General features: G+C 53.3%; 2 protein-coding genes across 3 annotated transcripts in view; both read right to left on the reverse strand.

The window, feature by feature from the left end:
* Positions 1-10024: 10024 nt before the first annotated feature.
* Positions 10025-13697, reverse strand: Slc25a1 (solute carrier family 25 member 1). 2 transcript variants are annotated; one of them, XM_004874864.3, is made up of 9 exons: positions 13561-13697; positions 13108-13215; positions 12924-13023; positions 12704-12842; positions 11774-11858; positions 11520-11624; positions 11022-11137; positions 10860-10933; positions 10025-10706 (listed from the first exon to the last, which is right to left on the reverse strand). In XM_004874864.3, the coding sequence occupies exons 1-9, from the start codon at positions 13652-13654 to the stop codon at positions 10592-10594; spliced, it is 936 nt and encodes a 311-aa protein (XP_004874921.1). In that variant the 5' UTR covers positions 13655-13697; the 3' UTR covers positions 10025-10591. The 2 variants fall into 2 exon arrangements, with proteins under 2 accessions (XP_004874921.1, XP_012924764.1); XM_013069310.3 differs by lacking the exon at positions 13561-13697 and adding an exon at positions 13367-13533 and having other exon boundaries at positions 13108-13238.
* Positions 13698-14055: 358 nt separating this feature from the next.
* The window catches only part of Cltcl1 (clathrin heavy chain like 1), a 130409-nt gene continuing 123583 nt past the window's right edge, over positions 14056-20881 (reverse strand). Inside the window, 3 exon segments of the mRNA XM_087202782.1 lie at positions 14056-14887; positions 15876-15951; positions 18081-18302. Of these exon segments, the coding sequence (XP_087058908.1) occupies positions 14769-14887; positions 15876-15951; positions 18081-18302 (417 nt within the window). The 3' untranslated portion in view covers positions 14056-14768.

Below are 20881 nucleotides of genomic sequence, written 5' to 3' on the forward strand. Positions count from 1 at the left end.
CAGGCTACACACCCTTAGGGCAGGTAGCACTCACACCTAAGGTGGGCCTTCCCATTACCAGAACTATGCCAAACCAATCAGTGGACTGATTTAGGAATCACACACCTTGGTCCCAGCATCACACACTTAATCCCAGCATCACATACCCTAGATCCAGCCACCTCTGAAAAGCTCCACCTATGACCATATGCAGCTTGGGGGACATCTTGATAGAAGCCATAACACCCAGGCTGGGCTCGAAATTTTTGACATTCTTGCCTCAGCCTCCTGAGTAGCTGGGATTACAGATGTGTGCCATTGTGTCCAGCTAAGTGGCTATATTTTTTTCTTGAAGGCTCTGTGAAATAATCTAGTCTTTTGCCTTTTTTAGTGTCTAGAGGCCTAGACAATTTAGCAAGACTCTGTCTCAAAAAATAAAAAAGGAAAGGGAGGGCCAGGGATTAAGCTCAGTGGCTCGGGGCCTACCTGACAGGTACAAGGTCCTGAGTTTGATCCCCAGTACCAAAAAAAAAAAAAAAAAAAGAAAGGGCTGGCAAGACAGCTCAGTGAGAAGGCTCTGGGCTCAATCCCCAGTATTGCAAAAAGAAAGAAAGAGATGAAAGGAAGGAAAAGAAAAGAGAAAGAAAGACTAAAATGGACTTAATACATTGAAGGAAATTTGGAGAAGGCAGGAAGAGAGGAATTGAGGAATAAATACATAAATAGGAGAAAGAGAAAAACTAGCAAAATGGTAGACCTAAATTCAGCTGCATCAATGCTAAATGTAAGTGGATCAATCTGGGTGTGGTGGTGCATATCTATAATCCCAGATACTAAGGAGAATCTCACATTTGAGATCAGCCTAGGCAATTTAGTGAGACCTTGTTTCAAAGTAAAGTAAAAATAAAGGGCTGGGGATATTATCTTTGAGAGGTAGAGCACTTGCTTAACATACACAAAGAAGCGGGTTCAAATCCCCAGTACTGGAAAAAAAGTTAAATGGATTAAACATGTTGCCATGGTTACAATGTTTTGAATCATCTAAAAAAATTCAACCATTTCAATACAGTGATGAAAAGCTATGCTCAAAGGCATACACCTACACATCCCCACCCCAGATGTCAGGTTCCCACTCCATCATTAGGGACCTGACTTTTTCTCCTCCCCCAGACTGGGGATTAAACCCAGGCCCTTGGGCATGCTAGGCAAGAGCTTTACCACTACCCATATCCCCAGCCCTTTAAAAATTTTTGATAGTGTCTCATTAAATTGCCCAGGCTGGCCTTGAACTTGTGATCCTCCTACCCTAGCCCCAGAGTGCTAGGATTACAGGCAGGTACCACCATGCCTGGCCCTTGACTTTTTTTTTTTTTTTTTTGTGACTTCTGCGGGACATTTTTAAAATTAAGTTTATTGGTACATTTTCCATATACACTATGATGACATTCATCATAGGGAGTTTGTACCTGTACATGATATATCTTGAGTCTTCTTTTTCTCCGTTCCCCTCCTCTCCCTTCAACCCCTCTTCTCCACCTTATTTACAAAAGCTTTGCTTCCATTTTTCCTTGTTTTTCTTTTCCCTTTCTTCCTTTCCCGCTCCCCTCTCCCTAGCTCCCCTTCCCATTTAAATATTTTCTTCCTATTTCACAATATCTATTATACATTTTGGTCCTTATTTATGCTTTTGGTTTCATCAGAGAAACAATCCAATATTTACACATGTGTGTCTGATTTATTTCACTTAAGAGCATCTGGGCCGGGGATTTAGCTCAGTGGTTTTGCCGCCTGCTGCGCAAGTGTAAGGACCCAAGTTTGATCCCTAGTACCAAAAAAAAAAGTATCTGGCCCCTGACATTTTAAAAATTAATTTTTATGTTTATATATACTTAATTGACAGATAATAATTGTACATAATTGTGGGTACAGTGTGGCATTTCAATATATAAGGTGAAATGATCATCAGGATAACTGGCACATTGGAGCCCTGACTTTGATGCAAGAACTTGAGTAGGTTGAGGTCCTGCCTGCTGGAGCTTGTCCATGTTCTGCTAAGTGCAGTGCCTCCTTTTTCTTCATGTCTGCTCTTCACTTGCAGCATCTCTGAAGTGGGCCAGGTGGGCCCTGACATCCACACTCAGGTTTATGCTGCTGATTATTATATCAGAACCTGCCCTGTCCCGTCCTCAAGGAATTAATGGTCCTTAGCCCAGCCACTCGATCCCACAGCTCTTATGCTTCCTGTGTCCTCCTATTTCTCAAGTGCACCAGTTACTGACCACTCTTCTACCCACCTCCCAAGTCACTTCTCCCAGATGACATTCTTCATTGTCACCCATGCTAGGTTATGCTAGTCCTCCCCCTGACAGCAGTGATGGCCTCCTCGTTGCCCCCCAGTTGGCTTGTGATCCTGAATCCATCCTTAGAGCCAGCTTCCCAAGATGATGCACTCCTAGTACAAACTGCCAGGCTCGAGGTTCCAAGAAGGGAGTTCTTGTTCAAATGATTTGTTTGTCAGGAGGTGCTCTTAGGAGATGAGTGAAGAAACTGGTGTCAGTTTCCTGGATCTGCCTTAACCAAGTACCAAGTACCCAAATCAGGTGTCAACAGGGCTCTGTTCTCTCTGAAGTAACTAAGAAGAATTTGTTCCCTTCCTTCCCCTCTCTTTCTCTGTGTCTCTCTTTCTTTCTTTCTTTCTTTCCTTCTTTTAGCAATATTGGGGATTTAACCCAGTGCCTTCACAATAAGCTACATCCCCAGCCTCTTTTTTTTATTTTTATTTTTGGTACCGGGGATCGTTTATTTTATTTTTTATTTTGAGACAGACTTGCTAAGTCGCTAAATTGCCCAGGCTGAGCTTGAACTTGCAATCCTCTTGCCTCAGCCTCCCAGAGTGCTGGGCATCACCACACCTGGCTCCATGCCTTTCTCTTAGCTGTTGGTTTTCCCAGTCATTCTTGGTGTTCTTGGCTTGTGGATGCATCACTCTAATCTCAACCTCTTATTCCATGGTAGTCTCCCAGAGTATCCGTGTCCTGAAACAGCATTCCCCACTCTCTGTCTCTCTTTACAAGGACCCATCCTATTCCAGTAGGGCCTTATCTTCATTTATATCTTCATTACATCTGCAAAGACCTTATTTCCAAGTAAGTTTACATTCACAGGCTCCAGAGGTTCCAGGTTTGCCTCGAATTCTCTCAGGTTTAGCACTGAAATCTTGCCTCTTGGGAAAGTTCTTTATCCCAGGAAAACTGAGACAACTGGTCACTCTGGAAGCAGAAGTAGAATGACCAGGTAGGGGGATGGAGAAAGCTAAGCAGGAAGCAGAGGCCAATAGAGGCCTTTTTCCAAGTAACTCCACCTAGAAGCCCTGGGGCAGATATAGAGAACCTCATACGTGTGAATCACCCAGAGGCAAAAGCCAGGCTGGCTTTTTGAGCTTCACACTGGAGCAGTCAGTCAGAGATCTCTCCCAGGGTTGGAGGGCCATTGTGTGGATGGCTCCCTTTACTCAGTGCAATACTTAAAATGGGGGCAGCTGTGAGCTGCCAGCAGCCACCTCTCAGTGGCTGGGGGTGGGAGGCTGTCAAAGGAGAACAGAACACTTGCGCACCCCATCCACTTGTCCAGCTTGGTAAATGGCCCATCCTTCCTCCACCCATCTTGGCAAATGAACACCTAGACTCCTGTTCACCATGTCCATGGCCCACTCACCTGCGTGTACGTCTTGGAAAAGGCTCCTCTACTACCCGAGAGGGGCAAGACACACACACCTATGGGCCAAGCTTGACACCCCTCACCTTCCTATCTTTCATCTCACCGCGTTTCCCTCCATCTCCACTTGGCATGGCCCCTGGCCATCCCTCTGTTTTGTCTTAGTGCCCATGGAAGGTGTCTCCACTATCTGGGCTCCCATGATGGCTTTCTCTCCCACTTTCAGCCACTTTTCTCTCCTGCCCTTTTCCCCAAGGTGAGCCTCTCCAGAGGAGACTGATCCCTACAAACACAAACCCAGTCCCTGTGCTTCCTGGCTTCAGGTACACAGGATCAGTTATCCCCAGGGACTCTGCCACCTTCCTTCCACCAGCCTCATCATCCTACTTCCAGCCACCCAAGCCAGGGATCAGCTGCTCCAGTGCTGAGTTTGCATTCTGCCTGGCTCTTTGAAGCAAAATTCTGGGACTCTGGCTACTTTTGCAGAGGAAGCTTCCAGGTGAGCCCTCTTGCTGCCCGCCTGCTTCCCTGCATTGTCTTTGAGAACAATCCCAGGGACTCCTGGCTGCCACCACTTTTTTTCCCAGACACAAGAGAGCCATGCCTGTTTCCTGGACTGGTCAAAGCGGTCAGTGCCAAAAATGAGGGGGCAGATAAAGGGAACCCCTCCTGCAAGAGGGTGGGAGTGACTAGGGAGGATCAGGGGTCACAGAGGAATAGGTCTTTGGGTGGACACTGACAGACTCTTGGCTTCGGACAGCCAGAGGCCTAGAGGGCAAGGTTTTAAGGAGGGCGGAACTAACGGTGTGAAGATGAGGCTGGAGGAGGGAGGTGGAGTGGGCTGTCTGCATCTGCGTCCAGCGGGCTACAGCAGCCAAATGGCGGAGGTAAAAGGCCCATTGGGGCTGAAGGGAAGCGGGGTCGTTTGCCCTCAGCTGGAGCGTGCCCCTCCTTTTTCCTGGTCTTTCCGCTCCCCGCTCCTTTCCCTGTCCCTGTGTTGGCCACGCAGGCGAGGCCATCAGGATTCCCCTGATTGCTTTCTTTCATGCCGGTGCCTCTCTCTGCAGCAAACGCCCGTTAATGCCTCCTTTATCACGGAATTAGGGGATTTAGGACCGATCGCACAAAGGGGCCCTCGATAGCGGCCATAATCAAACGCCAATCGGCCCGATCTCGGCGGGGCCGTGGAAGAAAACGAGCGCCGAGGATTAGCGCGGGTCCCGGCGAGGCCGGTAGAGATAGCATCGGCGCGGCTGCGGCGCTGAAGCCGCCGGGAGGGCCGGCCGAAGCCGCGGAGAAAGGCAGGCTTAGCTCCTCACGCCGGGGATTCTGAAACCATTAGGGGGGATTAACACCTGGGTTAATCTGCTTTGGTCGCTCAATTGTCTGCAGCAAATGCGCCGAGGCAGAAAACGCCTGGATTGGAGGGACCTCAGGCCTGGTTAGCCCTCAAGTCTCAGTTTCCCCAGCTGTAACTCAGCCAGGGTGGGCCCTCAGGCCAAAAAGCAGGGATTCGAACCTTCATAGGTAGGTCCTAAATCGAAGCTAACCGCCTAGCTGGAGGGAGTGGAGCATTGCCACTCCCTTGGTCCATTGCCACTGCCAGCCTTCCTGGGCCATCAGGGAACATAGCCTGCCTTTCCTGTCCCATGCCAAAGTAAGGTCATTCCAGCCCCTCTACTGACTCACTCATTCCACATCTGGGCTCTGATTGTCCCTAGTGGCTCTGGTTCCTCAGGAAGGTACATACATTTTCCCATTGTGTATGGCCAGAAAACAGACTGTAGACTGGGTAGTGCTATCAGATATAAGCAAGGAGCTGCCTGACATTTGTTGCCTGGCCTTCTTTCCCTTGAGATCCCTTTCCAGGGTATGAACCCCAAGGGGCATTTGTTGACAGGGCTCACTTGATACCACCTGCTACCTCACCACCTCTTATCTTCAGCCCCCTCTTCCTAGGTGGGGCAAGGTGGGGCTGTGCTGGCCAGGGACTTTATAGGTCTCAGCTCCTTTGTCTCTGCCTTGGTTTTCTCATGTGAGTAATGAGGTTGGCCGAGAGGAGGACAGAGCCAGAATGAGCCGATGACCAGTGGTGTGGCCTACACTCACTGCTGCCTTCTACAGGGACAAAATTCCATCCCTCTCCCCGTCCTGCTACTATCAAAGCCCCAGGGTAGGAGACTCAGAGAGAAGTGTACCTACATCTGACTTCCTGTTCCATGGAGATGTGGCAAGGCCACTGTCTTACATCAGCCTATAGGTGGCAGCAGGTGGTGGGTCTGGAGCTGGCCAGGTAGGCAGGATGTGGAGGGTAACCCTGGAGAGGTTGTGGAGCCTCTTGGTTCCCATCCCCTAGCCCCCATCTCCTCTCCTGATGTCTGAGATCAGGGACATTGAAGCAAAAAGATATGGCGGGGCGGGGGGGGGGGCAGGGTAAATACCTTCTTCCTTCACTTAGCAGTAATCAGGGACTCCAGCTCAGGACGGGTGGAAGGGACACAGGGAAGTAGCTCCAGTCTTTGCCATCTGGGGGCCTGGATCTGAGGACAAAGCTGAGGGGGCAGTTCAGTTAAGAGGAACAGGACGTTTCCTCCCTCTACTCCCCGCATATGCACATGGGTCACGCAGGGTCGGAAAGGCAATGAGAACATGGAACTATCTCCAGGCAGGGCGTGGTAGGCCAAGCGGCTGAGGTGTGTTCCCTCAAGCTGGAGTCGCAGAAGGCCCTTGGAAGCTTTCGGTGTGAGGAGCTGGTCGTCCCGGGAGGCGCCATCAGAGACTCGGGAGGGTGGACATTGGTGGCTAAACTGGTCGTGCTGGGGAGCTGCAGGCGAAGGGAGAGGCTTGCAATGATACTCAAGGGCAGGAGTGGTGACAGTGAACATGAGGAGACTCCGGGTACCTTGGACCGGGAAAGGCAGCCAGGCCACAGGTAGCGCGGCTCCACGTTCAGCGTCTACCAGGAGCGCGTGCGCGGCCCCGAGCGGGCTGGCGCGTCCTCGTGACGCCATAGTGACGCGCCGTCCAGTCTTCCTGTCCTGGAGGCGCCTCTCCGGGAACCCGACTGGATTCGGTAGCTGGGCTCTGTGCCTCGTCTGTCCCCGAAGCCAAAAATCTTATTTCTCCTTCAGAAATGGGCGCAAGATAGCCTCACGGTGCTGCCTTCGTCTGCGAACTTCGGTGTCCGGGTGCGGAAGAAGTCCCCGGTGGTCCGCGGCCATGCCCCACTCCCCTCACCATAGGCGACCGTCCTTTAGGCCCTGGCGGGCACAGTTCTTCCCTTGTGCACTGGTCCGCCCAGCAGATTTAAATCGCCGGATCACGATCGCGGGAATTTTTATTACTTTACCGCATTACAGCTCCGGGGAAATCTCCCGGGCACCGAAAGGAAGAGAGACTCGCCGGGGTCACCGGCGGCGGGGGTGGGGTGGGGGTGGGGATTGACAGGGGGCCAGCTTGTGTGTTAGGGCCGTCATAGTCTTATGCGCAAGGGCCAGAGAGCCTTGGCAGCCCTAGCCGAGTTACCTCGTGGAAACTGTGCCCATGGCCCCGTAAACATTCTGACTGCCATTCACCTATATAGGGATGTGGAAAAATCCCAGTGGGTTCCTGCAGCAGTAACAGAAGCTTCAAGGAATTTGAGGGGTGGGAGTGGAAGTGAACGGAGGTTGAAGCCTCAGCCTGGAGGGAGCAGGACACTTGTCCTTAGCTCCACAGCGGTAAGGACTGGCTGGAGGCTGGCCAAGCTCTGCCCCAGGTGTGGTCATCATCTCCTCTTTCTGTCCCTTGTCTTGGGCTAAGAACAGTCTATGAGGTCAGTCTCCAGCTTGTGGAAACCTCCTGAGGCTGATAGAGGCTGAGTATGACTTCCAGCTGGTCTCTGAGGCTCTGGTTGTGGGCTGGACTGAGTGACTTTAATTTTCCTCTACACACCTCAAGTGCACCCCATCCTGGGGTTCTCTGCAACTTTGGCCTTGCCTGCTGGTTGGTGTGGGCAGGTGGAGCTCCAAGCTAAGAGTGGAGCCTGCTCTGCCTCCAGATTAGCTGGAAAATCTGCCCATATCTTTCTGCCCCTTTGGTCCTATGGCTGCAAGGGCAGGCAGTGGTTCTAGCCCTGGTCTGCCACTGGCCTCCTCTCTAGCCTTTGAGGTTGTTGTTAAATGCAGTTGGGTCTCTCCAGATCTCTGCTGGCCTCTCCAGTTGCTTTCACTTGCTCACTTCTCTCAAGCCCAGAGGTGTCTGCAGCTCTTTCCTGCACATAGATAGCCTTCTTAGGTCTCAGGTCTAGAATTGAGGCTTCATCCTTCAGGTGATGTGTGATGCAGCCTACAGAGTGGGTTCCTCCAGAGCAGCTGGATCATCCATGCTCATGGCCCTGAGGGACTCAGACCAGTTCAGTCAACCTTTCTGGCTTCAAGGCATATCCAGCTTTGGGGCCAGTGTCCCCTATGTGCATTGTGGCATAATCAAGGGGATTCTGGGGATTGCAGGGGGAGAGGGTGAGCACCAGGCATCCTAGGGATGGTCCTAGGGAGTATGTAGACCCAGGCTATCTTGTACTATGCCTCTAGCTGTATAGCCTCAGTCCCTTCCTTCCTGGAAGAGGCACAGGAACAGGACCATGCAGGTGTACGATCAAGGAGTGGCTGGCATCTCTGGGCTCAGCATGTGGGGGCATGGAGTCTGCTTTGGGCAGTGACTGGGCTTTGCCTGCTCCAGGAACTACCTGGAATGTGGGAAGACAGCCAACAAACTCCTGAAACTCTAGAAAGAAATCTGTCCCAGGTGAGGACTTACTCTCAACTAGGTATTGAGTCAAGCACTATAGGGATGATGTCATTTCAGTCTTGTAATCCAAGGTGGGTTCTCTCGTAACCTCATTTCTCAGAGTAGGTAATTAAGGTGACTTCTTCAAGGTCAAAAGCAAATGGTGGGGCCTGAGTGTACATCTGATCCTGTGCCATCCACCACCTCTTACTTCCCAGATGCTGTAGTCTGGGAGCAGTCTCCAGGACACCCCAGTGCCAGAACAAAACTGCCTCCACCCCCATAGTCAAGCTGCTGAGGCGCAGAGCAGGTTCCTTGGACTCCAGACACAGGGAGCTCCTTTGTGTGGGACTCCAGCCCTGGTGCCTGCATGCTCTGGTGTCTGTGTGGGAGGTGGGGACAGCTACTGGGTGGCAGCAGGCTTTGCTGCTTGGGCCCATTCTGTTCCAGCAGATTGGAAAATCCATGACCATTGGGAGCACATGGACAGCCCAAGTCCCACAGTGCAGGCTGAGTGGCAACCTGCCTGAGACTCTCCAAGGCTTGCGTTCTTTCCGAAGCTCAAGCCCTCACTTGGCCTTCAGCTCTGCCCTGGGACCCTCTGCACCCTGCCACAAACATGGCTTTGACCCTGGGGACTCAGGGCTACCTGTTATGAGGCCATAGGAAGGAGCCAGGCTTGCTTTCTTCAAAGGTTCCAGGGGTGGGGCCTATTCCTGGTTTGTCAAATGCCAGTGACTTTTCCCCTACTAAGGCACTCGGACAGGAAGATACCTTCTGCCCCTTGTACAGCTGGGAGCACTGGTTGATCCTGTCCTGTCCATAGGAGTCTTTTGCCAAGGTGACTGGAAGGAGGGACAGAGCCATAGGGACCCTACACTCAGAGCTCTGGTAAGGGGACTCTAGCTAGATACCCTCCCTTGAGGTTCATTCAGGGGTATGCGGTGAGGTTCCTGCCAGATAGCTGGCTTCCCCCTTCCTTCTCCAAGGCAGCTGCCTACCACCCTGAAGAAAGGCCCCCTGCTTACAGCCTCAGAGAAGCACAGGGTAGATTCCTCTACCTCAAGGTTCAGAGCCTCAAACAGGTTTCTGTCCTCCCCTATCAGCACGCAGTTCATTTCATAAACTCATAGGTTAGGTGGGCTGTGCCACAGGCTGAGGGGCAGGGGAGCCCTGAAACCTAAGTCTCACCTGGCCACTTCTTCCCATGAGGTGCAGCAGAATCTTGGGAGCACTAGCTCTGGCCTGTCCCACCACTCTGACCACTTGTGGTGTCTGCCAAGCCATATCAGGGCCTTGTGGATATACCTGTGAGGTGACCTTGGGACCTCACTCACTGGTCACAGGAAGGGTGGAAGAAGCCAGGAGCTTGGCCAGGAGATGGCCTCTAGGAGAGCTGACACTGGCTGTAGCTGGTCTGCTTAGGGTGCACAGTGGGCTTGCCCACCACCCTGCCTACTGCAGTGTCTTCTGGGGAGCAGTGGGCTGGTCCCTGGAGCTCAGTCATCACTGCCCCCCACCCAGAACATGGGCGCATAGATGAATGAACGCAGGACCAGGAGGCTGCAACAGGATCTGGTTTATTCTGCCTTGGCAGGGTGGTCCTGAGAGTGTCGGGTGCCACCCTGTCTTGGGCGGAGGGAGGGCCCGAGGGCCAGTTAAGGCCAGTGGCGGGAGAAGCGGGGGGGGGGGGGGGGGGATAGAGCCCCTGGAATGCAGTGATTCCAGGCCGAGGCCTAGAGGCAGCTGTGGTAGGCCACGGCAGGGTGACCCTGCTACCCAGGGTGGAAGGCACTGGACTGGGACCGGGCCACACAGGCACCCTGGGAAGCAGGTGCAGGGATATATAACACAGAACATGAAACACAGGTACACTTCTCATGAGTAAGCACATGGATTAGTGGGCACAGATTCACAGGCCAGAGTGATACACAACCGTGGCCAGGCTGGACACATAGACACAATGGCAGTATCACATACAGACCACAGGGAGAGACAGCACTATGGAAAAGGATGGCTACCATGGCCACAGAACTTGAAGGGGTGCCTTTTGGCACGACTGCACTGGAATCATGTGAGGTGCAGGTGGTGGAAGCTGCATCAGAGCAGCCCCCATGCACACCCTCTGGACTTAGTCTGTCTTCCACACTTTGTTGAGCAGCTTCACCACCTCATCATAGATGACAAACACGATGGCCACATCCAGACAGACCCGGCCCAGGCGGGGGACTGTGCCTTTGTAGAATCTGTGAGGAGGAGGATAGGAGGTGAAGGAGGCAGAGGACAGTCTCTGGAGAGGATCTCACTCAGGTACAGGAAGGGGTTACCCCAGGGCAGGAGGGTACAAGACCAGGGAGGATATGGGATGGGTACAACAGCCCTGCCCTTCCTGTACTCACGCCCTGAGCCCCTCATTCCTCAGGATCTGCAAGCCACAGTCCCATGTGTTCCGGTATTTGTGTGCCTCTAGGCCCTGAAGGACATCAATGGGCCGGAGTGCTCAGTAGCCAGGTCCTGTCCCAAGTACACCTCCCCACTTCCTCAGCTTCCCCTGCCCCAACCTGCATCCGGGTCTTGATAACGTCCAGAGGTGTGTTCCCAAAGACACTGGCTGCGCCCGCAATAGCTCCAAAGACCCCAGTGATTAGCGGATTCATGGGCTTGTTGGGGTTGTCCCCTGGATATGGGTTAAGGGTTGTAGTCAGAGGGTGTTGGGAGGTAAAGGGGGGCTAGGCTTTGAAGGCTGGGAAGGAGCCTGGAGCAGGGTCTATGAAAGAGCCCTCCTAGAGATAGCCCAAAAGGAGAAGTAGGTGCTGGGGATTTAGCTCAGTGGCACCTGGGACTGCCTTGCAAGCGCAAGGTCCTGAGTTTGATCCCTGGTACCACCAAAAAAAATTTTAAAAAAAGGAGAAATGAAGGGTCGGGGATGTAGCTCAGCAGCATGGCGAATGCTTGGCAACTGCGAGGCCCTGAGTTTGATCCCTTGTACACAAAAAGTTTCCTAAAAGAGAAGTGACGCTCAGAGAACGTATAGGTGGGATCCTGGGGCACAGACATACCTCGGTACCAGTTGCGCAGGGAGGTCATGACGAAGAAGCGGATGGCTTGGTTTGAGCCCTGCTTTAGTACAGTGGCTGTGAGGCCCTGGTATGTCCCCTTCAGTCCTGAGAGCAGGCAGCATAGAGTCACCTTGGGACCTCCCAGGCCCCAGCTGGGGATTGGGGAGGGGTGTCACATGCAGTGCCAAAATGGCAAATGGAAGGGTAGTCCCTTTGGGCCTGACTGAGCCCTCTGACCCTCCTGAATGGCTCACCTTGCTCCCGTACAATCTCCCTAACCCCGTGGAAGAATCCTCTGTACTTGGGGTTGGGGGAGGTCTGGTCATGGATGAACTTCACCTGAGAGAGAGGAAAGCACAGGAGCTAGCTCCTGGCCACCACCTGAAGGGCACACCTGCCCTTTTGGTAGCAGGCCTAGAGCCCACCCAGATCAAGATAAGACTCTCCACTTGAAAGCAGTACCTCCCTAGGCTATCCTGGGCCACTACCACAAAGGCCCCAGGACACAAGAGGGACCTTCTAGTGAAGGAGTCTCTGCACTTATGTTTTCTATTTATAGAAAGTCTTTAAGGTGTAAAAAAACTTTTATTTTTTGGTACCAGAGATCGAACCCTGGACCTCACACTTTAGAGGCAGGTGCGGTGCCACTGAGCTAAATCCCCAGCCCCTTGTTTTGTTTTTGAAACAAGATTTTTCTCTGTAGTCCAGACTGGTCTTGAACTTGCTGAGATCCTTCTACTTCTGCCTCTGCCTCCTGAATGCTGGGATGACAGTCACATACCTAACACCTTGCCTGGCCTTAATAATGGTTTTGTTTTCAGGACAGACAATCTCCACAGGACATCCTTCCTGCCCTGCCTCCTGTGGCCACCTCATCAGCAGTCCCCTGTGACCTTAACCTCCTTCTTGGGAGATCCTCTCCACTTTTTTTTTTGGTACCGGGGATCAAACTCGGGTCCTTGCGCTTGCAAAGCACGCAGCGAAACCACTGAGCTAAATCCCCCCAAATCCTCTCCACTTTAATAATCTTCTGTAGGACACAGGCCCCTCCCAACCCAGCCCCCCCCCCCCGTTGATGGGAACTTCCTGCCTTGACAATTTCCATAGGGCACAAGGCCACTATCACCTTGGGCATATCACAGCCCCTGGGGAAAGTCTAGTTTCTGTGCCAGGACCATGCCTACCTTGATAGTCTCCATGGGGCACACGACCACCACAGCCTCAGCGACACCTGCACCCAGGCCGCACAGCAGCCCTCGAGTGCTATCCAGCCGTCCCTGGGCATCCCGCATGTGGTTGCTGAGGAACTCAAACATTCCAAACCTGGGGGTGACAGATGCGTGAGAAAGGCTACTGCCACAGCCACCCTGGCCTTCCACAGCCCAGGGCCCAGTGAGGCCTCACCTGACAGCCGCCTTGGGGATGGAGCCATAGAGCAGGGAGCTGAGGCCACGGTACAGGCCCAGGACACCATGGCTTCGGACCGTTTGCCGCACGCAGTCCCCTGCAGGAGGCGACGGTCAGAACCCAGCAGCCCGCTCCCCACAGCGCCCCCCCACCTGCAGCCCCGTTGTCATCCCCTCCTCACCGATGCCCCGATATCGCGGCGGATTTGAGCGCTCGTCCAGCTGCAATTGAGTTTTCACATACTCGGTCGGGAACGTGATGCAGATCTCGATGCCGCCCGCCAGGCCACCTGCGGGAACAGGCATCGGGGTTCTGAGACGGCCCCGCCCGGAGGCCCAGGGCGCCTGCTGCAGCTCGGGCCCCTCCCCCGCCCCGGACTTCACCCCTCGGCACAGAAAGCCTTCACCGCTAGGAGGCTGGGCCGGGTCCCACGGCCCCACCTCATGGTCCGGATGGGGAGTGCTGGAAGATTCTCGTGGCTGGATCGCGGCGCCGGCTGGAATCCAGGGCTGCACCCCAGTTACCCCAAATCCCCAGGCCGACCCGGAAGCGGGGCGGGAACTCGGCGTCCCCGGACCTCCCGGAAACGTGGCGGAGTAGGCAGGACAGGGGTCGGCGTTCCGTAGGGGCCCACCTGCCAGGATTGCCTTCCCGGGGTGCGTCAGCTTGGCCTTCCCGGTCGCGGGCGCAGCGGCTGCCAGAGAACAGGGGGCGCGGGGCGCGGCCATGGCGGGGAGGCGGGGCGCCCGGGTCCCAGCCTCCAGCACTGGGCGATCGGTCCGCGGCAGAGGGGGCCGGCGGTAGCGGGTTATGGTCCCGAGGGCGGGGCGGTGTCTGCTCCAGCGCTCCGCCTAGCGTGGCCTGAGGCCGGCCCCGCCCCCGGCCCGCCCCGTGCGGGTCGGGAAACTGAGGCCGGGGCGGGGCGCGCGAGGCACGCGTCGGGGCGGAGCCCAAGGGCAACCAATGGCAGATGTCGGGCCCCTGGAACACCGACAGCGGTGTCTTCTGAGGTGGCGCTGCGGGTCAAGGTGCAGTATTCATAACGCCTGGGGCAGAAACGCTCTCGAGAAGGGGAGAACCTCGGAGTCTGCCATAACGACAGGATCTTGGAGATCCTTAGCAGACCCTCCCCCAAGACACTTGCAGACAGTCCCCTCCCTGTGGTTTGAGCTTGGCCTTGGGACACCCCAAGCACTGTGATTATTACCCTGCTCCACTCCCGGATTTAGAACTCCGTGCAGCAAATGTGTTCAGGAAAAGACCTAAATCCAACCCAGTTGCATTGTCCCATGCAATTTTTCTGGGCACACCCTGGTCCTCTGGATCCCAAGAGGTCCTAGGCTGTCTTTAGTAGGTCGCAGGGCCTAGTGAATCAGCCCCCATCCCTCCTACCCAAACCAGCACCAAGCAGAGAAGCTTTGCCTTGAGAAACCGATTTTAATATTCATGATCAGCAGGAGTCTGAGTCCCATTAATGAGGTGTTCCTATAGTGTCCACAAAGTGGTCTGGAAGGGGAGCTCTAGCCAATCTGGAGTGGAGAGCGCCCCTCCTAAACTCCAGGGGATCCTTGCAGACAAGAGTGTCGCTAGTCATGCCTGGCTCCAGCCAGAGGCCCTTCAGGCAGAGATCCACCTCCCTGCTAGCAGCTGGTGTTGGTCTTCTTGGGCAGTCACTGTCTACCTTGGCCTCCCCAGGCTCTGCAATGGCTCAGAGGTGGCATCAATAGGCTTCAGCAAAAATAAGTAATATCCAGGTGTCCTGCCTCCCAAGTGGGGTCCTCTATGCTTTCGGAGTGCCATGTTTCTTGGAAAGGCTAATACCTTGGTAGAAGGTACCACCCACTACACACTGAAGCCATACACAGGAGACTGGGTGAAGGCAGGAGCGGCTGAGTTTCCCTGGGGGAAGCCGGCAGGGGCTGGGCCTGCAGCAGGACCCACTGTCACCATCAGCTGCTGGCCTCTGGGAGAAGTCCACAGTGAGCAGAGATCCTGCTCCCCAGGATGGTGCTCCTCTCTTGGCTGCTCCTGAGCAGAGTAGCTGGGGGCCAAAGAAGCAGGGTTGCTAGGACCAGCCTGAGGCACAGGGAGAGTAGGTATCTGGGAGAAAGGTGGGGGTGGGGTGGGTATATTGCTGTGGGGCTGGCCAGAGCACAAGCTGGTCCCCAAATGGGACACTTACTTAGCTCAATCAGCTGAGTCTCATTCATGCCCATCAAAATCTAAAAAAACCAGGGCCGGGGATTTAGCCCAGTGGTTTCGCCGCCTGCTACGCAAGCGCAAAGACCCGAGTTCGATCCCCGGTACCAAAAAAAAAAAAAAAAAATCTAAAAAAACCAGACTGACATTAATGGCAAATGGGTAGCCCAACCCTGGGTAGGACACACTGAAGCCCAGTTGTGCTGCATGCTCATACCACCCCATCAGGCCTGTGTTAGACCTGCAGTGTGTGCTCAGAACTCAACAGCCTCTCCAGTCTGCTTCACAGCAGGCCATTCCAGGCAGGCTCTTAAGTGCAAAGACCTTCCAGCAAAAGCAAGCAACAGCCATGCTGCCCAGGGCCAGTCAGGGCAAGATACAGAAGCAGGGCAGGCAGGAACTACCCCTATCAGGAGGCACAAGCTCTCAGAACATGGAGGATGCTGGGGATGCCTGTGCTCCTGGACACACTGACCTCTATACCTGGGAGCCACTGGGGTTCTGCTCCACCCATCCATTTCCATCTCTATCTCCATCTTTTTTTTTTAAACCAGTCTTGCTGTGTAGTTCAGGCTGACCTTGAACTCGCTATGTTACCGAGGCTGTCCTTGAACTCTCAGCAATCCTCCTGCCTCAATCTCTCAAGTACTGGGATCACAGGCATGTGCCACCACACCCAGCCTTTTTCTGTCTGAAGACCAGCCAGAGAGTGAATCTCTCTAGCCTTTCCCACCTCAGGGTGCCACCTACCAAACATGAGGAGTGTGGGATCCCCAACATGTTCCTCTTACTTGCAAAGGTTCTCTAAGGCATCCAGTTTGTTAACCTGTAAGAAGTGGGAGCAGGTGAGCATCTACGTGACAGAAAAAAAGCCCAGGCTCTAGGTGGACATGGAGCAGGAGGCTTGAACGCATGGGCATCTAGGACAGTTCAGAGTTCAGGATGTGGACAAGAGCAGTCTCAGTGGCCTACTCTATACTCCATTCCACTCCAGTGCAGGGAGGCCACAGTGAGGTGACAGCTGGGGATTTGGGCTAAGATGGAAGAACTGGCAGATCCCTAGTGAAGCCCTAGCTTCAGTTCCAGCTCACAGGCTTCTTGGTGGGCCTACAGCCTCCAGGTGTACTGTAGCAAGCCTAGTCTTCCTCTGGACACAGGGACACAACACAACACCCATCATGACAGGTGTCTTATCTGGTTCTGCCAGGAACCGTTTTGGGGGTAGGGGGTGGGTAGCAGGGGCAGCTAGCCTCAGAGCTAGTATCTGAGAACCCTTGGCCAACCCTGGGTTAGCTGTGTGACTGCAGTGCTGTCCAAGGTAACAATGGCTATAAACACCATCAACCACAACAAACAGTACATGAGCCCCAAAATCTGTAGGGGGTGTTTCCTGGAGGTCCAACCCCCTACACAGTGTCATCTCTGAGGTCTGGGTGGGCCTGCATTCCTCTCATGTTAACCCATGGGGTGCTACTGCCACAGAGAGTTTCAAGCCAACTTGTCCTCAGGCGGAACCTCCAAAAAATCAGCCACTTACAGGTCATCACACTGCAAGGAAAGGAGAGGCAGCTCACTTTGGGAATGTGCAGTTCCTGTAGCAAGCTCCACACAACACATGCCTTCTACAGGGAGCTATTACTGTCCATTGTGGTGGGGGAAGCAAAGAGGCTTCTAACCAGTTTGTGTCTCCTGGAACTCAGGCCATGGAGTCAAGACTGTGCTTCCCTTCAGCCAGGAAAGTCATCAGGGAGCCTCACACCCAGACATGCTGTGTGATGGGATTGGGTCACACTCTCCTGTAGTGGGGTGATGGCCCTGACTGGTCTTTCAGGTGGCTCTCATCAAGGGCCAGGCAGTTCCTCATGGCTCTTCAGACAGCAGGCAGCCCTGAGGCACCATGTTGCTGTTTCTGTCCTAGTCACACTGACCCAGGCCCTCTCTCCTCGAACCATAGCAAGAAGCCTCAGCAGGAGGCTTGTAGAAGGCTTAGTGGCTTGTAGAAGGCTTAGTGGCTTGTAGAAGGCTGGTTTGTAGGAGGCTTGGTGTGTAGGTGGAAGGGCAAGAAGGTGCTGTTAACAGATAGCTTTTCATCAGTGCTACAAACAACAAACTGGGCCAAATGACACAGAACTCTGGGCAGTGACTGAAGTTGGATCCCAGACAGGGACTCTTAGGACTTTATTTTAAAATTAATTTTATTGGTACATTTTAGGTATACACTATAATGACATTCATCATTAGAAATCTGTACCTTTACATAATGAGGGGGTTTTTTCTTGGTACTGGGGATTGAACTCTGGTCCTTGCGCTTGCACAGCAGGTGGCGAAACCACTGAGCTAAATCCCCAGCTGTACCTTTACATAATGTATCTTGGTTCTTATTTTTCCTAGGACTTTGATACCCAGACACCGTCTCCTCAATGAGGAACGTAAAGTCATCCTCTCTACAGCTATTGCAAAGAGCCAGCAGTGTGCTAACACTTCTATCAAGTGACAGGCAAAAGGGCGTCACCACCAAAAGGGTTGCTAACCGCTGCACCTTGAGACTGACTCTCCTGGACACTCCAAGGGCAGATAGCCTGGCCCACATGGAGCCCGATGGGCTGTGTGCTGGAAGCTCCAAGGAGTGCTGGCACCACCAGTCAGGGCTGTCACCAAGCAGGCCTGTTCTGCTCCCTAGCAGTGTGCACTGCTTCTACCCAGGCAAGACACAGGAGACCTGCTTTGAGCAGCAAGTGCTCAGTTCTACTCAATGCCCCTGCCATAATTTTCTAGTGGATAATATTGTACAGAAAACCACTTGAGCATGGATGGAAGAGGCCATTCCTGAAGGAAGGCCAGGACTTGTTGGGCAACCTGGGCTGGCATCAAGCAGGCCCATCTCCTGGGCCCAGCAGGATCAGAGCCAGGGTCACTGCCAGGGATGGGCTGTGCCACACAGGGTCCAGGACTTACTTTGCTAAGGTACTCCCTCATCACCTGGATGAAGTAGGGCATGGCAAAGTCGATGAGGTTGTGTCTCCAGGCCAGGTCAAGTACCTCATCTGGGTGAAGCAGGTCATAGTAGGTGAAGAGAGAGGCTGCAAAGCACTCATGTTTGCCTTTCTCCAGGAACCACTGGAGTAACTTCTTGGAAAGCTCAGGATCACGTGATTCTGCAGCATGCTGCATGGCATCCTGTGGCCAAGGCAAATACACAGCATGGGCCATCCTGCACAGCAGAGGCCTCGAGAGCCTGCACGTGGTTAGGCAGTGTGGCAGCACCAGGTTCCATGAAGGCCCTCCTTTTGTGCAGAGCAAGTGTGGACACACTTGATCTGCTCGATGTACCTGCTGCCCTCTAGTAAGATGGAAGTGCCATCTCCAGGATCTCTAGAGGGGACCAAGTATGGTCCTCTCAGTCCCTGATCTGCCCCAAAATTGCACACACAGGTGTGGTACTCCAGGAGAAAGGGGCTCCACCTCAGGGACAGTGACCCGGGAGCAGAGGACAGGGAGTGTGCAAGGAGGCTCTAGAGAGCTTTGGGGGTGGCGAATGTGCTCAGGCCTACAGACCGCTTCCCTCAGGAATCTGACCCAGTGTGGAGGGAGCAGCTAGCTACAATGGTATGACTCCTCCTTATGAAATAACAATCTGCTTTTTCTTTAAATCCCTCAAAAACCTCTAATTGCTGTTTCCAAACTTGCAAATGCCTTTGTCTAAAACATCATTTACAAAAAGCTACCCACACTGTTAAGTAGGAAACTAGTAAGTGCTCCTCTAGTGGCTATTTCTAGCTACATGAGTCAGCTTGCCTCAACTTTGGCATATCTCATTGTGGCAGGTCTCACCGGCCCTTTTCAAAGTCTAGGAGATTGAGACCCTGAGGTGAAGTCACTTGTCCATGGTCATTCAACCCTACCTAGTTACTCACTGATTGTGTGTGATCTCGGCACAACTTGTGGAGAGGCCTGTGAGCACATACCCACTGTGGGCTCCAACATGAGCCTGAGCTCCATTAGGAGATACTTGAATAAGCCTTGTTGAGCCAGCCTGGGGTGGCCCCTCCCGTCCTTCCTCCTGAACAAATTCCCACCTGCTTGCTCGGTCCTGCCTCAGCCCCCACAATGTTGGTACAAAGTTTGCCAAGACTAAGTGAAAGCTCCAGGAGGCCTTCAGGTGCTCCTCTTAGGACTTCTGATGCAATGTGATCATAGGTGTCTGGCTAGGCCACGCTTGGCTGGTCTGTCTTCAACCTTTGCCTAAAGTGGACATCTCTCTATGGTTTCTCCCCTGTGGGCCTTGGGCCTTTCCAGACCCTGTGATCCAGACTGAGTTCAGCTGCCTCAAGTGACTTTCTAGAGGACCCAAAAGCTCTAGGAGCCCCACAAAAGTTCTCATCCAGTGCCCTTCTCCTGTTGTCTGGAACCCCCAGACCTTGTCCCTTTTCATCACCAGCTGGCCTGCACCACTCCCAGGGTTGCTCTGGATTCTTGTCTGTCTGTGTCTACCTCTTCTCCCAGACTATTGCTGTGGCTGCACCCTCTCCAGATACTTACAACTTCACTGCTTGTGGCTCTAGTTCTTTACCCACAGGTGTTATGGGGTCCCGGCCCTTACTTGCCTCTTGCCTGGCCTGTCTCACCTACATGGTACCTCATTGTAGCCAATCTGATTGTACCCCAATCTTCAGGCTGCCACTGTCCATTCTGCCTTTATCTAACTCTTCTTCTGCCATCTAGACATACTTTTTCCTACTATCCTCCAACCCTAATTGAGCGCACTGTGACATGATTGCCCTCCTCCAAAAGGATTTTTACGAGGTTCTAACCCTGCTTCAGGGCAAGATTGTTCACCATGGCTGTGCTGACATTTGTAAGGGGGTCACTTGAACACCAGGGACTCTTGAGCACCATCACTGCCATCTATTACCTATGTGGAGCACCATGTTCATAGTTGTGACAAATATGTATTCCCTAGGGGCCAGTCACTACTCTAGGGGTAGCATGCTCAGCCACTTTCTACCTGTGGTTTTGTCTTCTGGACTGTCTTGTTTCACATGCTTAGGGGCTCACTGGCTGCAGGAGGCAGTATGTACAACACTACTGACAGTATGTACAACACTACTTGCTCATCACTGTCTGCTGGTGAGGAGGCTGTGCATTTATGCCCCTGACAGGTAGCATGGGGACAGGACTGAGTGGCTGTGACTGGAGGGCCAAGATGTGTCTGATTCTACTGTTGCCTCCCAGCAGCCAGCTTCTGGTACTTTCTGTGTGGTCTCAGAGTCTCAACAGCATTTCTTCTGGGATCCTTCTGCAGGTGCTTTATTGGCTCTCAGGAAGAACCACAAGTACTGTCACTAAGGGCTAGAGGTCATGGAACAATCCAAAACACTGGAGGTGACAATCTGGGGTGAAGCTTGATATAATTCTGACATCAAGGGTCAAAGGCTTAAGCCACAGCTCAGGTGCTGGGAGAGTGAGGTTCCTGTGCTAGGCAAGTGATGCCCGGACAACTCAGAGGAGTAACATCGTCAGGTCACGATCACTACCTGCTGGGGGAGCTTCTAGGGTTTCCTAGTACTTGGAGCCCTAGTAGTTGGAGCCACATATATGTTACCACAAGGGCCCTTGTGCACAATTCCACTTTGTCCCAGTGGGGGATCAACCAAGCAGAGGTTGGCAATGCCTTAAGAGTCTTAACAATTCCTCTAGGCAGCCCAACCTGACCAGCAGATTCCCGGATTTAAATCTCACAGTGCTGCTGAACCCCT

The sequence above is a fragment of the Heterocephalus glaber genome, unplaced genomic scaffold, assembly GCF_053883595.1.
Source record: "Heterocephalus glaber isolate CG9 unplaced genomic scaffold, H.glaber_assembly_v1.0 deba00001781, whole genome shotgun sequence".
In the NCBI taxonomy this organism is placed as follows: Eukaryota; Metazoa; Chordata; class Mammalia; order Rodentia; family Bathyergidae; genus Heterocephalus; species Heterocephalus glaber.

What these genes read in the sequence shown, in the direction of transcription:
- Slc25a1 (XM_004874864.3), bottom strand. Translation starts at nt 13,654, where the DNA reads ATGGCCGCGCCCCGCGCCCCCTGTTCTCTGGCAGCCGCTGCGCCCGCG. An exon ending in GCCGCGATATCGGGGCATCG is followed by an intron (nt 13,024 to 13,107) that starts GTGAGGAGGGGA and finishes CGCCTCCTGCAG; the next exon opens with GGGACTGCGTGCGGCAAACG. An exon ending in AGGAATGAGGGGCTCAGGGC is followed by an intron (nt 10,707 to 10,859) that starts GTGAGTACAGGA and finishes TCCTCCTCACAG; the next exon opens with ATTCTACAAAGGCACAGTCC.